Source organism: Amphiprion ocellaris, chromosome 15 (genome assembly GCF_022539595.1).
Source record: "Amphiprion ocellaris isolate individual 3 ecotype Okinawa chromosome 15, ASM2253959v1, whole genome shotgun sequence".
Taxonomy (NCBI): Eukaryota; Metazoa; Chordata; class Actinopteri; family Pomacentridae; genus Amphiprion; species Amphiprion ocellaris.
In genome coordinates, this window is record NC_072780.1 from 20,468,935 (window position 1) to 20,491,941 (window position 23,007).

A 23,007-nucleotide genomic window follows, 5' to 3' on the forward strand; every position below is an offset into this window, starting at 1 on the left:
ATAAACAGTGCAAAGTAAGGACTTCTTAATGTGCTGAAGCAGTTTTTGATGGGTTTTATACAGTTTTTTCTTTCTTTTTCTTTTTTTTTTAACTGTGCATGGCAACAATAATTTCTGTAAATATTCTATATTTACTTTTTCAGAAATGTTCAGCACAACAGTGAACCTCACATCCAAGTTGCACTAATGCAATGACAACACTACACACTGTCCACCTCAGGACTGACTGAATATGCCTCCTTTTTCATTGGAAATGCCATATGGTGCCATGTAGGAATGAAAAGTCTAAAAACAAGCAGGGACAGAGAGAGCGGTAAAATGATACTAAGGGCTAGGGCTAAACGATATTATATTATATAACAATAGTTTGTAGACACTGTGATATGAGTCAGGGTATTAGTGACAATAGTCATTATTGATATTCTTATTGAAAAAGAGAAATCTTAAATGATAATGTGACTTTTTGCTGCTGTGCCAGACAAGCAGGCTCCCTAATGTCTGGAAAACATGATTTATAGGTCAGGGCATCTCTGTAGCACCACAATATTTCATTTGAAATGGTTTGGTGTGACATATTGTATCTTTATTAAAAAATTACAGCTCCTCTGATCTGTATTTTCCATTTGTTTTGTGATTCTAATAATGTTTCAATTATTTGTTCAGCACTACAGGGGTTCAAAAAAATACTGAACTGTACAGGACAGGGTACGGTGCACATAAAAATGTATGAGCAGCATTAATGCAAACCTCTACGGACCCATTATGGTAACAGAGCAGTTACTTGTGTCAAACAGCATCACTGAGGTTAACGGAGAACCTGCAGGTGAATTAACGTCAAATAAATACCACATGCCCTCAGCTCCATCCTCATGGGAGAAACGCTTCCAGTGCCGGACTCATCACCCTCCTCCTGAACTCTAGCCATGTTTCATAATTAAAAATTGCGATGCTGCTGCCTGTCTGACAGTGTGTCATGGTGCAGTGCTGGTGTGTATACACACTGAGGACATCCAATATGATTCATTCTAACTTTAACCCGCTTGGACTTCATCCTCTGCCAACTTGGGATGGTGGAGAAGTTTCCTACAGTGAGTCTGACTATGCAAGTACTGGGAAGTATTCTGATGCTTCAAATGTTCCTCCAGGCAGAGTCGGGCATGTTGGCTAGGCCATTGAGAGGAAGTCAGCATGATGTTTTTCCACACAGATGTGCTGCATAGAATCTGATTGTGTTTTTTGTTTGCTTTGTTCCAGGCACTTAGAGGGAAACGCACTGTGCTTTACCTCTCCAGTCTGTTTTCGCCACACTAAAATGCACGTGTGCGCTTGTTCACTCACATATTCATTTATTCCACAACCTTCATCACTCACTCCAGCATAACTAAACATAACCTTGGCACAAAAGCAAGCCTGATCTGAACCCTGCCCCCAAGTTCTGACCTTGAAAACTGCATTTTGAAAGCACAACACCATCACTTTATAGCTTTATACTTCATATCCCTGCACACACAAACGCCTTGAACAGAGTGGTGAAGTAACCTAGCAACAACCTGCCAGACTCAACAGGTTGTGCACATGGGGAGGAGAGGACACACTCAATAAACAGAACTGGAAATGACAATTTCCTCCACCTTTAGTGGCAGCTTCATCTCCACCGACTCATGGCTGGAAGAATATGATGCTGGTTAACACAGAAGAAATGCACAACTGACATGAAACTTAATAGAAAAATTATTTTGGCCCTATTAGATCTTCATTTCATTCTGCCCACAAAAAGAAAATGTCTATTAGATTAGATAATGCAGTGTGTCGATCAAAGCATACCAATGTTGTATATACTTAATGGAAATGCCAGCATTTAAAATTACAAAGAGTAAGAATGACTTTTTATTGATTAACCTTTCTTTTTAAAATATAGATGATGCATTCTAGAGTTAAATTTGTACAAAGACAAAATTTTGATTGTGACTGTACTTTACTGCATATCTGGACACCTAAGACAAAAACATAGACATTTAAATGACTAATAACTCTACCCACTAAAATACAGGGATACTGTTAAGCTGGAAAACATTCAACCTTAATTTGCACTACTCTAACAGAACATTTTGAAAATGCTCAGGAGGAAACAAATTGTGCCTCCTTTTCTTTTTTGTGTTTGTTCTACATCCAGGCATGTGAGATAAAATGCCTGTCCAAAAAAAAAGTCGCCACCTGGATTTAACTAAGCAAATAGGTAAGAGCCTTCCATTAGATAATTACTGCAGTGATGAATATGTTTCAGCTGCAACAACTTATGAATGTCAGCACTCAAGGTTTTTCAGCAGAACGTTGCATTATAACAAGCTGATCGTTGTTATTCACTTCACCCGTCAATGGTCATAATGTCGTGGCTGATCAGCGTATTTGCAGCATATATTGCATATTGACTCCCTTTCTGTTACTTAAAATAGGTAAAATCTTACATCATTCCTAACCTGTGCCCCTCTGTTCTGTCTGTATCTCACAAACACACTGGCAACAGACTCCTCTGTGAAAAGCCCCTTCTCTCTGTACACACTCTGAGTCAAAACATGCATGGGAGGAAGGATTGCTGTCGACCTTTACCCGAAGATTAGAATCAATCTGAAGTTCACGAAAGTTCAGTACCATCAACACCTCCTCACAAATGTGTCTAAAACAGACACATTCAAGTTAACCCTTCCAATTTATCTGCTCCCTAACACAATGCCGTCGATTTGAGACACATAAGTTATTATTAGCATGTAAGGAGCCATGCTACCTTTACAGACCTCACGGTGGTAGGATGAACTCTGGTTTTAAACTCAGGGTCTTTACTCTAGTCTGGCTCGTAGCTGCTAACTGGCCTTTACTTTGCAGAACAATGCTGCAGTGATAAGGTGGCAAAGAGACATTGTCACAACCTTGCATTAACCAGGCCTTTACATACTTGCTTTTGTGAGGCAGCGAACACAGTGGCTCTGGCTATGTGCTGATAACCTTATTTCTCACATACGTGCAACTCCAAATGCCAGTTTTTTATTAGTGTAAGCTCTACCCGCTTTACGGGTAAGTTATCGACCAGCTTGAATTCTCAAGGAGGCTAATCTTTAAATTAGCAACCAAAACAACAATAATCACTCAAAAACGTAACCCTAAAAATAACAACCAGTGATGGACTCATACATCCAGCTGCCAAAATTAGCTGGCTCTTTCTGAAACATCAATGAACCATTAGGTTTTGTGGTCATCACTTCAAAATACTGTTTCTTTTTCTACTGGCTTCAATAGTCATACAGGAAGAATTCCATTGAATTCTACCCTAATTGACATTCTCCAATGCTGCTAGTTACATATTTAGAGATTCATTCCCACCCTGAGCGACACTATTTTGACCAGCTGTGCCTGCAGGTGTGTTGAAACATTTTCTGGAAAAATGCAGAAAAGGCTGACTGCTAAAGTGGACAAAGACTGATAAACACCTGCTAATCACAAAGCAAATCATGAAACATACCAGATTTAGCAATATAAGAGTGACCGAGGGTGGCCTCTTCCAGCAACCACACACTGTGGACAGCTTGGTGGACAATATGTGTGGCAGACAAAGTGTCGAGTAGGTAGGAAGTACATGGAAATCAAAAATAAATAAGGCATGGGGCAGAGAGGGTATGGAAAGGCCCAGCGTGGGAGCTGTCATGGCCGGTTAAGTGGACAGGCAGCCCTGCTGGAGCTCTGTTATCTGTCTGCTGCAGAAAGCCAACCAGCAGAGAGGAGGAGAGGAGGCACACACTGCTCTGAGGCAGGACACACACTGAGAAAGAGCTTTTCATCAAGCCTGTGTGCTCTGTGAACAGTCTCAAACTTGTAAGTCTTTTAATACTGACATGATCAGTGTAATCTGTCTGATTAGCTTTAACAGCTGTATCTACATCTGTTTTAATCATGTTGCTATGCTGCTCTTTTTAAATTCACTCGTCTCATTCATTTTCATTGGTCATTAAAAAATGCTATTTAATTAAAGTCCTGTTTACGATTTAGAAACACATGAATCAGCTTGACTACAGATGAGAAAGCTACTAGAATTGATTTTGAAAGTGCATATGCTTTCAGAAAACAATTTTACATGTTAGCCAAAATGATACATGAGCAATAGATGTACAAAGACAGAATATGTCATTACCATATAGATTTAAAAGGGAAACTTCAGGGGGGCAATTGTCACATAAGCTTCAGAAATAGTTGTCAGGAGCCCCTTCCTTACTTGCTGCTCAAAATACTTAATAAGCATGTCATTGTAACGTGTCAGTGCTAATGATCATATATGAGACAATATAATCTGGAGTCATTAGTCAGTGTGTGCAACAGTACCACCCTCCCCGGGGCTGCCTGTGATGGAAGTGGCACTCATAAATAAAACATTACTCATCAGGATAAAGACATCATCATTAAAGACAATATCAATTTATTTCATCCTGGCATATTTCCCATTAATGTCTCCATTGTGGCTCAAAGTGCCACACTAAGTTGTCACTCTTCACCTCTGCTGGAAAGCTTCTGGGAAATATATAAATATAAATCAGCCTGTGCATGGTGTTTTTCAAAATGACTACCAAGAACTCCTTGCAACTTTCCAACAAAGTTATTTTTATGCGAATTACTGTAAAAGTGTGTTTTCAGTGAGACCAAAAGTAAACAGAAATTAGCCACCTGGAGCCATTTTGCTAACTGCATTAGTTTTTACTTACAGAGAGTTGAGCCCTTGGTCCAACTAGTCTTGCTTTTTTCTTTTTATTATAGTTGATTTTATTGAGGGGAGACACCATCTCGGGGATGGTGAAAAGGATCGGTTTAATAAAGCTGCAGATTCATAAGTGGTAGTTTTACATCTGGAATTACTTTAGTATATGAACACATGGAGATTTTCCAAGTGTGGCATCAACTGATCCAAATCTTTGCTGCAACAGTTCTCCTCCTCAGTTGGCAGCAGAGCAGTGAGTGCAGGAACACCACCAGTTGAAAGGTGAACTGTCTATCACCACTGTTGTCTTTGTGCATCGGCCTCCATCCTCCATGTCTCGTCTTCCATCTTGTCTGTGGACTTCACTTCTAATCAATAAATAAACCAAACCTCAAACTAAAATGACCTACTGGCATCCTCAAAATGGTCCACCTGGTACATCTGAGCTTCCAGAGAGTCAGCAGTACACATGTAAACAAACCAGTGTGCACAGATGAATACGCTGGTGATTGGGTCAGATGGGAAGTGTCCCAGGATGCAGGCCCCTAAACCAGTTACAAAAATTTCGGTTCCACATGGCCAATTTCTGTTTTTCTTCAGGCAGACTGAAAACAAACGTTCAAATGACTCATGTAAAAATCTGCTTTTTTGGAAAGCAGAGAGCTCATGCTAATGGCCACAATAAACACCATTCGCAAGGCGTTTTCTATAACTTCTCGTTACTCTGAATATCTAAAGCAAAGACAGAGAGCGCAAAGTCAGCATGGCCCATAGAGCCTTAATAGCCACATGAATGGGAAATACACCAGTGTGAAATAAGCCAGAACTCTTCCTTAATCAAGAATACAACAGACGCAGTACTTCGCCAAGGCTTAACCAACTGTTCCTTGTATCATTTCGGACGGATAAGTCCTGATAAGTCCGCAACAGTGGATTTGTAGTAGGATCTCAATCATATGATTGTCAGCAGGCAGATGATGTAATGTTCACTTGTAGTCATAGTTACAGTGATGCCATGTCGCTATCTTGCAACGATACAGATATCTTTAACGAATCTGTGCATCCAGACTTGAAGCCACATCACTGCAAAAATCTAATCACTTGGTCCCTGTGTCATTTCTGACCTTCCCTGAAAATTTCATCCAAGTCCGTTTTTGAGTAATGTTGCTAACTGAAAGACAAACAGACAGACAAACAAAAACGTACGCCAATCGTCACATAACTCTGCCACATTCCTTGGCGGAGTATAGGCTGTTTACTTTGGCCTTGAATAGTTGAGGAAAGACAGAGAGAACCATTCAAAGCTCAAAGTGTGTTTACATTGTGCTTTTTCTGATGCTTGAAAAGAAATCCTTCTTTTCTCACATTTTCACTCACGGTGGGCTGATATTTATTGAAGTCCTGCACCTCTATGAAAATAGCACAAACATGGCTAGAAGTAGAGAGAACTCAAAAACATCTTTTGAATTTGAAATTAAAAATCCTTGATTATCTATTCTATAAAATAAAAAATATCTGTAACTAACATGTCCAACAAGTGCCAAAGACAAAAATGGAGGGTCTACATACTGTGGATACTTAACTATTTACATTTTAGCAACCACTACAAACGAGCTCTAGAAAGATGTTTCACTGTGCTGAATGCATCTTCCAACAACTTGCTCACCACTTGCTCCTCTGTATACTATGTTTGAGTCATGCTGGAATTTTTTTTTCAGGTGTGCTTTATCTTCCTCTATGTCTTTCTAAGAGTCTTCTCTCTGCTTTGCGTGAACACTGCCTACAGTTCATGGCTTCTTAGTAAAGCTATACAGACAGCGACCTTCTTGCCCATAACTGATGTTACGTTCCTTGGTGTGTTTGTGTGCAGGTGGGGTCGGTTGTATTTTTGTTCATGTTCTCTCCCCTCTATTTAATTTCTTTTCTCAGGTCCTGGTGGGAGTGGCCAGGTACACCTGCAGCTACCTCACAATCAGAGACAGTTACAAGTCAAGCCAACCTGATCTTATCTTTGCCAGCGGGCCAGATCAGCGGCTAGGGTGCCGTGTTTGTGTCTCGCGTTTTGCTAGAATCAGAAGTGCGGTGTTTTGATTTCGGAGCGGTTTTGTGTTAATAAGCTCACCTTGTATTGAATCTTGGTTTTGTTTCCTTTTTGTAAAATAAATAGTCTGCTACACGATCAGTTTCCCTGCGTCTTTACCCTGTTTTCTGCATATTTGTTACTCCCCTCATCCCCTAGTTCTCGGGGACGTAACACTGATTATGGAGACGTGCTTTCTTTAAGTGCTTCATCCAAATGTCTCCAGTACTTGGACACCGTTTTTCACTCGGCACTGAGATTTGTTGCTGGCTGTAGTCGTCTCACCCACCATTGTGCATTGTATTTCAAATCGGACTTGCCTTCTTTGAGTGCATGCAGATACACACACTGGCTGACTAGTTTATAAGGCTCTTTTAGGCTTGATTCCTCCCTATTTGTGCACTTCATTACAAAAAACAAACAGTTGCTCTGCCTTACATTCCTGCACTGCTCTTGTTTTATCTGTTCCTCTGTGTAAGGACTGAATTTGGAAAAAGAGCTTTCAGCCGTATTTCACCCTCGGCATGGAATATTTTACAGAATGAACTGAAACTGTCTGAATTTATTCCACTTGGAGCCTTCCATTCTATCCTGAGGGATAGACAGCGTGGGATCATTGAACAGTGCTTGTGTTTTTAAATCTTAAATTGTTGTCTGTGTTACGGCTCCCGCACTTCTTTATTGTTAAACGCTTTACCACCTTCAAAATTGTATGTTTTAACTGAAACTGTCCCCTCCTTGTAAGTGTTTTTATGATGTGTGCTGCTGACCTCTTGACCAGGTCACCCTTGTGAAAGAGATCCTGATCTCAGTAGGTTTTATCTGGTTAAATAAAGGCTAAATAAATTTTTTTAAAAAAGAAAAAAAGCTGTATTTCATAGAACTGTTTGGTTTTTATAGAATCTGGTGCTGATGATTTATTTCTGGCAAATTTTGTTGAATATAGTTATTCTGACTAAACATCATAATTTTAAGCTTCCTGACAAAACTGCATGTCACATACGCATCTATGTCGCAGCATTTTTAACAATAACACACACTTCTAAACTGCTGGCCGGTTTGGGATCCAGAGGGAGATCTGACTAAGAATTTACCAAAGCAAGTTGAAGAACTCAGACATCTTGAGCATTAGCAATGATAAGGAATTAGTTTTTGCATCATTCAAGAATCAGGTCCATCAAAAAGCAGAACCAGAGCACTGAAAATGATTAAAATAGGTCATATAATGTGATTTCTGAGCTCTTAGTGGTCCAACAGAATCTGATGAGTGGATCTCATGATTATCATGGACAGATTTCCAACATTAGAAGTGAAAAGATCTGTCCATCCTCCCAGTCAACCAACAGCTGCAAACCAGTGGAGAGTACACATTCATGCTTCAATAACAGCATACAAGTGACTGTAATCAGTGATGCTGACTATGCTGACTAATTTCTATTTGGTAGGGCTCCGTCTGAGAAGTTACAAGAGACTATGGATAAGATAAGACAGCGGAAATGTTATTAAGTTCTGAAAGCTTCATAATAAGTTTGAACTTTGACAGGTCACTGTTGATACAAGTAAAAAAAATCCATCCATTCAGCCATCCATCCTCATTAGGGTCACGGGGGGCTGGAGTCTATCCCAGCTGACTTAGGGTGAGGACAGGGGACACCCTAGACAGGACACCAGTCTATCACAGGGCTACACATAAAGACAAACAATCACACTCACATTTACATCTATGAACAATTTAGAATTACCAATTAACCTCAGCATGTTTTTGGACTGTGGGAGGAAGCTGGAGTACCCAGAGTAAACCCACGCATGGACAGGGAGAACATGCAAATTCCATGCAAAAAAATCCTGGGAAGGCAGGGATGCAAAAGTGCTAACCACCAAGCCACTGTGCAGCTCGAAAAAAATGTATAAATATCTAAAAGTTAAGTATTGCTTTATTCTCTGGATATCCAAATATTCCCCCAGTGCTGTAGTTGAGTGTGGGGACACGAATAAAAGAAAAAGAGAAATACATAAAATATCTCAGTGCCTTTGTAACTTGTTTTATATTGGAGTGAAACAGAGCCTACTGGAAGTTCAGTGGGCTACAGTGTGCAGCATGTAACTAAAAAATTGATGTCTTACTTCACGTCCTGACCAAAAGCTTTTATCTGTTTCGACTGTGCTCCCTCAATGACAAATGCCAACAGACTGAATTCTCTATTTAAATGATGGATGTTCAGTATTGCATCTGTACCTCATGCCCTCTGTGGACTTGTTCTGAAAATTGCAGTAGAGCTGTGGTGTGCCCAGCATTGCTTCTGTGAAGACAGCCAGGAAGCCCAGGGTCTCCACGAACAGCGCAGAGTCCAGGAGGAGGTAGGTGATGTAGGCCGCCACCAGTGTGAAGGAGAGCACACACTGCACGTAGTCCATGAAGCGACTCCATGACCAGAAGTAGCTCCAGTCAAAGTCTAAAGGTGCACAACAAAACGAAATCAGTCCACAGAAATTAATATAAAAGTTAAAATCAGCACAGTAAATAAAACACTAATGTCCAGTGTTTGGGTGAAGATAAAGAATATAAAAAGAAAAAAAACAATAGTAATGTTACTCCAGATTCAAAAAAAGACACTTTCTCAGATACAGTATAGTGGAAGAGTTTCATGCCTGACAACAGTCGGAGAAAATGGGGGTTACTGAAAATGCAACATTCATTAGATCCCAAAATACATGCTACCTTTCAAAGGTTTGGGGTCACCCAGGCAATGTCATGTTTTCCATGAAAATTCACTTTTATTCATGTGCTAACATAACTGCCCAAGGGTTTTCTAATCATCAATTAGCCTTTCAACACCATTAGCTAACACAATGTAGCATTAGAATACAGGATTGATTATTGCTGGAAATGGGGCTCTGTTCCCCTATGTAGATATTCCATTAAAATCAGCTGTTTCCAGCTAGAATAGTCATTTACCACATTAACAATGTCTAGATTGTATTTCTGATTCATTTAATGTTATGTTCATTGAAAAAACAGTTTTTCTTTCAAAAATAAAGACATTTGTAAGTGGCCCCAAACCTTTGAATGGTAGTGTTAATGTGTTGTTGTCCAAAACAACAACAGCAAAAAACAATTTCTTGCACATGACAAACTAGCAGTATGAAGTTTGAAAGGAAAGGGACCAAGATGATATAACTGGTTGCATCATGGCAAATTTAGGATCTGACTTTTGCTGCTTGACCCAAACTACAGATTGTAAATTTTGGTCTTTCCTACTTTCCATCTCCAGTGAAAATACAGTTTTTGAATTTGTGAATATATCCACGTGGTGTTCTTTTATATGCCAGATGACGCATCATGAACAAAATAAGCAGTCAACACCATGGTTAAGTATCTCCACCTGACCCTCTCAGAAACAAGGATTCAGAATTCATGGGTGCCATATGGAACAAAGTCTGTCAACTTTCTGTATCATTATTCTTGTTTCTTTTCAAACATGTATGGCTGAATTACTCCAATACTGCTATTGTTTTTGCTCAAGTAGTTACATAATGTGTGAGCAGAGCTGCATGTGAGCTGGTGAGCTTGAGCTGCCATGAGTGAGGATGGTGGTGGAGAGAGAGAAAAAGAGTTTTGTAATCTCACTCTGACCTGATAATAGAGTCAAGGAAATTTATTGTGTTTCAAAATCCTCCCAAGTCTCTCATACAAAGAGCCCACGGTTGTTCGGTGTGTCCTTAAAGTTGTGGAGGTGTTACTGACTAGATTTGGGGATGTTTATTTCACGTGGAAATAACAGCCCAGGGCCTAAGGGCTTAAATTGCAATCAGATACTCCTGTACAATACTTCTCACTTCTCCAGTATTGGAGTAAATAATTATCTATTCATTCCGCCTGTTCTTTTTTGAGCCTTATCTTGTTAATAAAAGGAAACCAAAACTATTGTTGGGATTTTTCTAAAACTAATTTCACACTTGAGTTGTGAATTTTCACACCACACCCACAATCCCCTTCTCGGACTGAAAAAAAATCACTACATTCTGCTGCTACAAATATCTGAACTGCGCTTCCCTTGAACTTGTTCTCATTAAGATTCTTGTAAAACAGAAACATTTTATTCAATGCTGTAGAGGGAGGAAGTTCTGTGAGAAAGGGTGAAGGTGGTAAAAAGCCTGGAAGGAATGAGACAGTCAGCTGAAGTTATAGTATTTTTCAGAGTGTAGTAATTGGCTGGATGGGAATCTGGACACTGATGAATGGTTTCAACCCTGTTATCTGCCCTAACACCTCTTGTGTACATTCTTTCTCTATGGCAATGATTAGATAAAGATTCTGAGCACAACAACACTGGGTTCCTGTAATAAGCAGCAAAGCCAATACTAATCATAGTGTGATATTATCTCATAGCTGCAACATGTCAGTCGCCTCAGGCTCGTGTTTAACTACAGGAAACAGCTACAATAAGCAATGTAAAACATATTTACCTCAATTTATTTTATGCCCAAACACATGTAACCTATCTTTATGGTATGCGGGATGTAGAAGCAGTATAGCTCTGCCAGATTATTGAGAGCACAGGAGATTGAAAGAGTTAATCATGGCTGAGAGCAAAAGAGTGTTACTGCACTGCTCTATCTGAAATGGAAAGCTACAAATGCAACAGAGCTGATTCACTTAATTGTGTTTCAATGGGGCTTTACTTATCTAAGACTCATATCTGAGCTCTCTAAGGAGGCCCACGGTATAGAACTGTATAGGCCTCCAGAGAAAGCATATGCGGTAGAAAAAATGTCAACCATGGTTTGGTTTAGCATGTCCACAAACATTGAACAAACCACATTTTCAAGACATAATAAAATCAAAAGTGAAACAACACAAACATTTCTGACATGATTTCATGACTGGATGAAATATTGTTTCATTAGAAAATAACGGTGACTGATTCTGACTTTTAGATTGCATTTGTAAATGAATACACTTGGCAGGCATGCATGCGTGCAAAGTAACCAGGATTTCCAATACTGAGCCAATTCAATTGTTCATTTTTGAAAGACAGTAAATGTAACTGAATAAATCTTCAAGAGCTGTTCAAAGCAGGTCACAGCCTTGCTTTGAACAGTCAACCCTCCACACACTGATATTTACCATGGCAAAACCTTACAAGTATCTAATGTGGCAACACAATGCAGCGTTGAACAAAAGACAAGCAACTAAGAGTCTCATTTAAAAGGTATAAAGGGACATGCATTTCTGTTCTGAGTATAATCAACATTAAGAATATCCACTGGGAGCTGGTATATGTTGTGTGAAGCAGTGTTTATCCTGTAGGTGCAGATGCCTGGTGAGGATGTGGAACCGTGCTTGCAGTAGAGCCAGAGGACTGTGAATGTAGGCCAGCTAGCACCAGGCTGGCACTGCCTGATAACAGCCAAACACAGAGGGAGGTGATCACGGGCAACAGAGCAGCGCTCAACACCAACCTGGCTGCCAAAGCACACTCAACATCATGCTAAAACAAAGCCCAACATATGATACAATGTCATGTATGACTCCAAGTCATGCTATCACTAGGCGCCAGCTTGAGAGGGATAACAGACACACATATAGTAGCAGCAGTTGGCAAGTAACCATGGTAACATATATGGTGTTTTGCTGTGCCATTTTATTTATTTTTTTTGTACATTTCTATGAGATGATCCAAACACAATGGGTAGACAGAGCTCAGGACTTCTCAGCTGTGATCAGATGGCATCAATAGAAATCATGTGAAAGTCAAAACATCTTCAAAATCAGGCAGCAACTGTTTCAATTACAACACTTGCTTCCAGGAACCTGCACAGTTGGTTTGCTTGCAGTCCATACGGTCCACGCGGCAGCCTTTCAGCTGCTGGTGGACATCCACAGTGGGGTCCGTGCATAACCTCATGGACTACAGCAGATGATGATATTCACGTCACGCAAACTCATGCATACTCTGCAGACAAACAATTAAATTTAAATTTTCTGTTTCATTAGTACACAAAGGCTCACAAGGATCCCTATGACATAATTTGGTCATCTCCTGAGTACAAAAGTAAGAGTTTGCACAGATCCCATTGCAGACATCTGTGTACAAATACAGTAGTGTACATAACATGTAGATGTCAAGCTGCTGCGGATTTATTGAAAGCAGGCCTTCAAAGTTGACTGGAAAGTAGTAAAATAACAACAACTATTGCACTTCTATGCTGTCTGAAGCTGCCCATGAGTGTGTCTGTAGGGGAGTATAATCAAGGCTGAACAGCATCGCATTTAAAAGATGACTACTTGAATAAAGACCAAGGCTAATACACATCTACTAAAAATATGCTTTAACACATTAATATTAGAGTGTAAAAGGCCAAAAACATGATTATGAGTGAATTCTAATATTGCTTGGTGTGATACGTGTAAATAAGCAAATATAATGCACCTTGGTATTGGTGAGTATTAGCTTAAAAGTGTCTGAAAATGTAGCCAGAGTTAGCAAGATTAGTACTTGGAAAATTACTCCATTAAAAAGTAGGCTTCCTGTTTTGTGCATCTGCAACCAAAATTAAAAAAACAAAACCTCAATGTTAAAACTAGACTCTGTGGTAAAATATAACTGGATATGTAGGATTTGTATGTATGGTGTTTCTACTCCATGCAAAAGAAATGTATGCTATTAGCCATGTTTTCATATAAATTATCAAGAAAATTTGAAGTTAACTTTTAAAACATCACAAATTTTTTTAAAAAGAAAATGCAAATTTGGCTAGGTTAAGGTAACGTCTTTAGAAAGTGGCACTGCGGGGTACATCATGGCTGCAATAAATAGAGAAGAAGCCGAAAGCAAAACTAGTTGTTTGCCAACTGGAAAAACATCTCAAAGAAGTTGAAGAAACAAAACTTTGTCCATCTAAGACAGAAAAATAGAGAGAAGTCATTTTTTTCAGTCCGGAAAATTGCAATTATTCACTGAGGATGTTAATGACAATCAGTTAATAAATTAACTGTCATTAATAATTTAACTGATAAAAAACTTATTAACTGAAATGGCAGAAGACGAAGGACATACATATTCGAATATGTATTGCACATTAGCTTTAGTACCTCTTACTATTAACCACTGTAGTCACCTAGGAGGCAGCAGTTCCATGTTGGCAAGCAAAGAGCATTATGGCAATTTAGCTAGCAAAGGGCCATCATGACAAAGTTTTCTGTAACACCTAATGTCTATAGGCCAGAGCTCTCACTATGTAGGTGAGCTGAAGGATGCTAAGAGAGCACCGTGACTCAGTGACTGATAGTCTCCACCATTAAAGTGGCCCATATCACATGACATGAGCTATTGGAGAGGCTAATGTGACATGACTGCATACAACACAGCTATATCAGGACAGGGATATCCCTAGTACATCCCCCGTACTGACCATGCTTCAAAAAGTACATTATGGAAATAAGGTCATGGTTTTGAGCATATAAGCTTACCGTTCAAAAGTTTGGGGTCACTTAGAAATGTCCTTATTTTTGAAAGAAAAACAGCTTTTTTCAATGAAGATAACATTAAATGAATCAGAAATACAGTCTAGACACTGTTAATGTGATAAATGACTATTCTCGCTGGAAACGGTTGATTTTTAATGGAATATCTATATACGGTTACAGAGCCCCATTTCCAGCAACCATCACTCCTGCAACCATCAGTCTACTAATGGTGTTGAAAGGCTAATTGGTGATTAGAAAACCCTTGTGTAATTATGTTAGCATGTGAATAAAAGTGAGTTTTCATGGAAAACATGGAATTGCCTGGATACCCCTAAACCTTTGAATGGCAGTGTATATAAAATGGAGTTTTATGTGTAATTGCTGCCTCTGGAGCGTAGTGCAAAGTTGTACCAAACAAAAGATTTTGCCTTAGTAAATACAGCTAATTTTTTAACTTATTGCATTTTCGTTTTACAGCAAATTACCTTAAATATCCTCAGATTTTAGATTAATTGTTGTACTCTTTCTTTATTTGGGCACATAATTGCAGAGAGTATATATGCATGACTACAGATTTATCTGCAGGACTGATTTTTCTACACTGCTCTCCTAGTTTCCATGGATGTGTTAAGTGGGGGCTACAGAACAGCTTATGCATGAAATTAAAGATATAGTTTCCGTTTTGCAACTTAATTTAGGCGCCAGGGATTCTACAATAGCTTTCATCACACCGCTGCCTTTAACAAACAAAACAACAGAAAAACAAGAGATACACTGGGACATATTTTTCAGTTATCTGCAATGTGTGCAGGCTCAGCTTACTGCTTCCGTTACTCTCTATACCAGTGTGCTCCTGTTTTCATTACTTAATCCTCTATGTGCACTTTGGAGGGAAGAGAAGACATACCTGCTTTCAGAGCAGCAGCAAATGTAAAAAAAAACAAAACAAAACAAAAACCAATATGTTGTAAGCAGAGTTGTGTGTTATTCTATTTCACACTGACCGCTAAAACAGCTTTACCACAACAGTGAACCTCAGCCATTCCCTGCCATACACCTCTCTGGCTGTGCTACTTGTGTGCCCTGGGGAATTCTTGCTTCCTCTTTAATCTCTGTGCTGTGTGGCAGCTGTGGTGGCACTGTGTGGGAACAGACCAGAGCTGCTCACAATGCACTGCATGTGGAGGCCAAACATCTCGGTTTGAAGTCCTGCTGAGTTGCAGTACATGTGTAGGAAGACACCGGTCAGAGTTAGCAATATCAAGCGTGTGCTTACCAACCGTTCCCTGCCAGTTTCGGTCAGGCCCTGGATTAGTCCATGGGGGTAGGTGCAATAATGGCTTGCTGACTGTCACTCAAAAGCACCCATGGGGGAAGGAAGAGCATTATTATGAAAGACAGAACAGCCGGGGAAATTGAGCCTTGGATTTCAACGGGCTTTTTTTTCTGAAATTTGGAAAGGTAGCTTTTCCAGTGACCAATATGCTTTCACTGCCAGCAACTTTCTCAGGACTCAGGTTAAAAAGTTAAGCTCCTGCCTGCCCTGAGGGGATGATAACGGCACCTACAGGATACAGTGATTTATCCTAAGCTGCCAAACCCAATGAAGCTACAGGTGCAGACCCCCCCGAGGGAGCACAATGAGCAATGAGCCACAGCCAAACAATAGAAAGGAATAGAAATCGTCTGTGCTGTACCTTTGTGACATCATTAAAGCAACAACTCAGTGGTATGGGAGAATGAATCACTGCAGCATAATCAAGACAACTATTGCTTTTATTAAATTCTTTTTGATTCATTGTTGAACACACAACATCCACCTCAGGGGTGGTCTACTAGAAGCTACTTTTTGTGGATAAGGCAACAAAAGACATTTCTTTTAAAATGTTCTTGTTCATATTCTAAAAAAAAAAGTTGTGAATTCACAAATTAAATTGGATTTTCATGTTCAGATGTAGCTGAAAAGCTACAAGAGAAAAAAAAAGTTACATATTTTTCCATAATAAAAGTTTTGTATGAATCACAAAAGATTACTGTACTTTCCTGATTGCAGGCCATTCAACCCTCTGTCGTTGTACTTTTTATTATTAGTATTATAATTAAAGCTCTATTTTTAATAACAGCACAACAGAATGAGAATACTTGGCTACAACTGAGTGCTATTATTTTAAACACTGTAATATACTAGCTATAGCTACTAGGGCTTATTACTTTCCTGCTTTTAAAGTAAAGCAACAAGCTACAATGACCTCATAAACCCTTTTCAGACATGGGATACATCACATTGCTGCTTCATCAACCTGTTGAAGAGACCGTATTCTGTCCTGCAGACTGAGGTCACTTTAATGTTAACCTGCCTTCATTCAGACAGTCACAACAGTGATGAGAGTCACAGTATATATACATCTGTCATACACATGAGACCGGACAGCACTTCAAATGAAGAATTATTTAAGTTGTGTCATCTGCTCTCAGTAACAACGGTCTAAAGATTTATTTTTGGAATACACACCACAAAGGTAACATGTTCAGATGTCATCCTATTAACAGAAATAGGTGCATGCCTGAAAGGGGATATAAAGAAATTTGATGCCTTGGCACCTTTGTAGTTTCTTTGAAATAATCTGATCTTGACATTTACCTTTAGGTGTTGTACTACTAACAACTAACATTAAGCTATGTTCAAATCATGAGACTGGGATGTCACGAGAACTAAGACTTTGTACCAAGTTGATGCCAAAATTTTGAAAATGTGACTGTCTGTGTTTATATTGAACCATACAGTGTGTCCCTAAAGTTTGGACACATAGGAACTGGTACCTCTCAGTAGACATAAAGAATGGATATATTGAAGGATAGCAGATGAATTTAATGCACATCATCCAGTGAGGACTCCACTTGGCTTTTACACGGTGATGAAGGTGGTTAAAAAGTTTAAAGAAACAGGCAGTGTCATGGACAAACCCCGTTCTGGACGACCAAATGTATCAGCCGAAGCTAAAGAATTGGTCATGCCTAAAATTCATGCTAGCCCCCCCAAAAAAACCCTTCCCTAATCCTAACTCTATCTTTAGATATGTTCATCCTTCACGTCCCCTGAGAAGTACCAGTTCAACTCTGCCTTCTTTTGACAAAGCCATACTTAATCTGTGAAGACAAAAAAATTATAGTTATTGAGATTTCCTATGTGTCCAGACTGTAGGGACACTCTGTAGTCTGAGAAAGCATCACAGATATCATTAGTATTAAAAATATTGAAAAATAACAACACGTGAATGCTAATAACAAGTAAAAGGGTAGCAACAGGTCTTCTATGACTTAAGGGGAAAAAAAGCATGTAAACAGTTCTGTTTGGAGATATTTTGTCTGTTGTTGTTCTTGATCAAGGACAAGTTATAGACAACCATAAATGTCACAGCATTTGGAACAAAAGAAGGAAACACCTCAATACACTGCAAAGACAGACATCCAGTGAATTCAATATGAGAGTTTCAATTGGTATTTTAGATTAATTTTATGCTGTTAGAAGATTTATTTTTGTTAAATTCAATTTGCAATCAAAAGTTCCATCAAAAGAGCTTTGTGAGAATCACAGAAGGCCATTTTACTTCCCCGTTTTATAATTAAGTATTACTTGAAATACTAACATTAGGCTACAGCTAATTATGAATTAATTATTCACTAACAGTGAAGCACAACAAAGCCTTGCTTAGTTACTTTACTTCGCTAAAACCACACTCCATGCACTCCAAAGAAAAATGTAACATTATGGTAGCAACAGGTAAAGTTAGTGCTAATTGCTTTTCTGACTGCAGCTCGGTAGATACAGTAAGACCTAATGTGTCCGCTTTATTGTTGTTGTTTTTCATCAGTTATAATTTTTTTTTAGCTTGATGTGTACATGTTTTAATGACAAATATAATGCTAATGTTAAGCTACATTCAAGTTTAAATAGAAGTCAGGGAAGCAGATTGTATTTCTCAAGATTGAGATTAGAAGAGTGGTGCTCCTAAGTGAACTCTGCACTGGAAAACGTCACTATAGTTAATCTTTCCTGCTTGTAGGACAGTGCAACAATTGGACGATTAAAGAGGAAGTACAGAGTAAAATTTAGATGGAAAATGCAAGTGAGTGTAACTGTTAAACCTTTGCAAGAACTCTGAAAACTTTTTTGTTAGGAACTGAAACTTCTGCACTTTTTTCTTTCTCACTAAAGCAGATTTTTTATCCCTCCAACCCCCCGCTCCCCTTCCCCAGGCTCTGTAAATGTCCTGACGAGAACAAACGTAAAGATTTCAGAGATGTCCATTCACAGACGAGTCACAGCTGTGATACAAAAAACTAATTGAAGATGAACGAAGCTGAAAAATAATGAGAATGTGGCTGTGACAGATAGAGCCGCTGCCTCTTGGGTAAAAAACAGGGAGGCTATGAGTCTGAAAACACAGATGCCCTAAAGTTTCCATACTGGCTCCTCCATCGTGGAGCACAGCCTCGGTTTATGGTTTACTTGCTGACACAATTTCATTTCTATGTTGCGGTAGATTTTGAAAAATCCAATCAGTGTTTTTTTCCCTCAGGTTCTCAAAATAACAACAAAAAAACAGTCTGGCTCAAGCACACAGTAGACAAAGTGAAACTTTCTTCACTGTCACCATCATGACTTCTTTGACAAATATTTCATCTAACTTTTTCCTTGCAAACACTTTTACCTCCACCTGAGTGATCTACAGAATTTGTGAGTCTGACACAGTCCAATGATCTGATCTTTTAATCTCCTTAAAGGATTGCAGTAAGCAGTCTTCTGCTTAAATCACACTGAGCTGCTATTACACCAGGATTTATCCCGTTCGAAACCCACACAAAAGACATACTGTACAAGACAGATGTGGTGATTTGTGTGCTGTGATTGAGCCACCGCAGGCGTTTTTTGGACCTCTCTGTTACACAACGTTATCACAGCTTCCAAATTATACATTAAGAGGAACAATGGCTCGACATAAACTGTTCACAGCTAGTCATATCGGTAACACGGCCTTATTTGGCCATCCTTGGATGTTCTATTAAAAGTCTGTTGCATTGTGCTTTTTCTTGCTAGGTACAAATGTCCAGCTGTTTGATGGAAGTGCCTGGTGAGATAATGATGCCATGCTATTATGAGAACAAATATGCACTATGATTATGGCTGAGGGAACACAAAGGGAACACGCTGGACAATCGGAGAAATGTACAGGTCGAGAATTTATCCTGCTGACTAAACGACACAATGGTGAGTCACTGCAGAGTTACAGTGTGAAGCACATCCACCTGACGGCTGCACACTAACAACAGTTTGGTACTTTATGTCAAACTCTGAGCTACTTTCTAACCTGCTTTTCCACTGTTCTGACATCCATCTTGCATGTTTCTTCCTCCCCCTACCTGTGTGTTTCCATGTCTTTCATCAGTGACAGACCACTACAACATGCTTACCCTTGAGATTTCCACTAGCAGATCAATAAGCAGACAGGCAAAGCTGTGATCAAAGAACATGGCTTTCCGTCAGCTCTAATGATGCTTGGCAGAACTCGCTGATCGATGACCGTTCATAGAAGCTGGCCCAGCAATGCCAGCTATGCGTGAACAGGGCCAGCGGCAGCACCACACCTGGGCACAAAGTTGTGGAAATAACCTGATTCCAGACTGAACCACATAAAGTCACAATGCTGTCTGCTTTTCTGCTCCTGCTTTGTTGAGGGTGATTGACAACATTTAACAAAAGGGTACAAATACCACTTTAAAGGCAAGCCGTCTAGTGCGCATTAGAGGCCCAGCTGGAGAATTTGTACTATAACACACCAAGTCAAGTGTGTGTTCTGCCTTTTCACTTCATGCATATATTGTTTCTTACTGCCATCTAGTGTCCTTACTACCACCAACAGCCCTGTTCTCAGTAATGCTGTGTCCTAGTTCCTCAGTTTATACTTGATTGTATGCAGTGGGCACTATATATTTATCTTTTAAGTATTTATAACACCTCAGTCGAACAGCAAACGCCGCTGCCATTTAACCTTGAACAACAACTGTCAGACGTTACTGATTTTTTGTTTGGTATGTGTGTTAATCTAGCTAATTGTTCATTTAACTTGTGATCATTTTTACTATTTATTTTATTTGACTGTTCTGCCTTGTCTCCTTATGTTTTGCCTGATTGTCTGTGTTGCATATTTTGTCTGTCAAAGCACCTTGTGAACATTGTTCTTAAGGGTGCTATATAAATAAAGTATTACTATTATCATTATTGCTATTGTTATAATTACATTTGCAGCTCTGTCAACATTTCTTTTGTGGACTGCATTGTTGGACCACACCATACAGAACAGTTTTCCTTGCATAGAGAAATATTTTTCGGCCTTGAAACAGCTTCAGGCAGCCCAAAAGGAAAATCTCCATTATCAAATGATAAGAAATGAGAAGAAAAAATTATTTTTTGAGGAGGTATATTAACTGGAATTTCACTTACTTAAGTTTAACATACATTTTTGTTTGTCAAATGGTTAGAAATAACTGAAAAATGCACACATTTCGGTCAAATAAGGTAAAACAGACTCATTGCCTGAAACAGCATATGTAGTAATGCATTGGGGAACAGTTGATGACTTAAATGTGATATCTATGTTTTGGTTGGTCCAGGTCATGTGAAGTCTTGTCTTTGTAAAACAGAAGTATGTACTCTAAGCAGTGGTGTACTTTCTGTACAAAAAAGTCTCCTAAATGAGCAGCAAACCATTTCAGAATCCACCACAGGTTCTTTAATAAGATCAAACATTACAGTGAGCTGCACCTGAAGCCAAAGTCAATAACCAGAGAATGTTTTTAAGTATCATAATAGAAAAGCACAGGTGTAACTAATAATTCGTTTATCTGCTTCAGGTTATTATGTGTGCTTCCTGACTAGGACACGTGAATAAAACAGAGTCATGGTTGACGGTAATGTTGCCTTTGGGTGTGGCCACCAAAGTGGAACGTTTTGACAGTTAGCAGTGCAGCAGCAGACCTCTTCCTCGTGATAGTGGAGGGGGGGTTTTGTTGGTTTTTTAACCATGTGACAGATCAACTAAATGTGAAGTTGCACTTGCATGAACAGTCAACACTGATATTCTCTACACTTTTCTTTCCACCAATAAATTCAATAAAAAGACTAAAATCAGCAATGTGTTAGTCTCTCTCAAGATTTTTTCCCTCTTCCCTACATAATTTTGTTATGTAAATGTAAATATTTGTTCCTGCTGAAGATTTAAATCTTTAAAAATGGGTAGCAAAAAATATGTATTTTTTTAAAACTCATAAATCAATCTCCCATAGTGTGTGGCCACTGTAGCTATAAGCAATTTTCACTCAAACAAAAAAGGAAGTGGTATTTGGCGAGACTCTTCTCAGCTGCAGATTAACACACACGGTGCTCTTGTGTTTGTAACTGCAGATCATGTTGCAGGACGGCAACACTAACAGGAGAGAGACAAAATGAATGACACTGCGTTCACAGTAATGAAGTAACACATCAACAGTGGCTCATTTAGACTGTTTTTAGCAGCGATCCAATATCCACTACCATTCAAAAGTTTGGGGTCACCCAGGCAATTTCATGTCTTCCATGAAAACTTCGCAAAACACAAATTTTAATGCATTTACAGCGGTGCAGACGGTTTTGTTCTTTCTGTATGACTTGGTATTGATTTGATAATTTGTTGATCCTTTTATGCAAGATCTTCAGAGTTAGACTATTGATTCAAACTATTGATTATAAAAGACAACGTATGTCTTTATTCATAGCCCCACACACACATTATACACACACACACACAGGACTGATACTATCAACATGTGTATGAAGAGAACACACATAGCAGTAGCTTTTCTATTCGTGCCACTGCTGTGTCTCAGCATTAGTAGAGCCCATCATACAGATGTCATCATTTTCTCATATCCATGAAAGAGGTATTATGCTGAAACTAAGTGTAGTTCAAAATCCTTTTCAAATCAAGTTAGAAGACAACATTAAAACAACGTTCAAAGTCATTAGCATTTCACTTTGCATAAATCAGCCATTAGAAAAGGTGCTTTACATTCACATCTCAGTGCAGAATAAAATAAGCATGTAGCAGTTTAAGGGTCATTATTCACACACAACAGCACATTTAGTTTGATATTAAATTCCTGCATTTCAAATTTGAAAAACGTTAGCAATAAAGTTAGAACTACAAGATGCCAGGGAGTGACTTAAACAACCGGTTAGTAAGTGATTAAAAGTAAACGCTACTCTACATGAGTTCAGAACACATGAGCTTTAGATCATTTCCTACATTGTCATTTCATGTAAATGACTACATGAATAAAAAAACTAAAAAAAAAAAAAAAATCATGCAGGCTTATCAAGGGAACTTCATCCATCATTTGCGCTGAGGGGGTGTAGTCAAACACGCAGGGAAAACAACACGGCAAAAATGTTCAATGACTCAAAAACACGGATACAAACAACAGGAAGTACATGCAAGTGAAAGGGACTCATGCTTTGTTAGAAGTGTCGTTAGTCATCATCACTTAGTGGTAGCTGGGCTGCAAGGAGAGCCAAGCTGGGTCATCATCATCATCATCATCATCATCATCATCATCATCATCATCATCATGCACGAAACACAAAGGGATGGAGAGGGAGAGGCAGATGAACTACGACTGGTG

The 23,007-nt window shown here is 39.1% G+C and overlaps 1 protein-coding gene across 2 annotated transcripts in view; it reads right to left on the minus strand.

The window, feature by feature from the left end:
- Window positions 1-23,007, minus strand: part of slc66a2 (solute carrier family 66 member 2) — a 45,900-nt gene that overhangs the window by 14,680 nt on the left and 8,213 nt on the right. For both annotated transcript variants that reach the window (XM_023263751.3, XM_023263750.3), the window contains one exon: window positions 9,055-9,271. In XM_023263751.3, coding sequence (XP_023119519.2) covers window positions 9,055-9,271 — 217 coding nt within the window. The remainder of the gene's footprint in view (window positions 1-9,054; window positions 9,272-23,007) is intronic.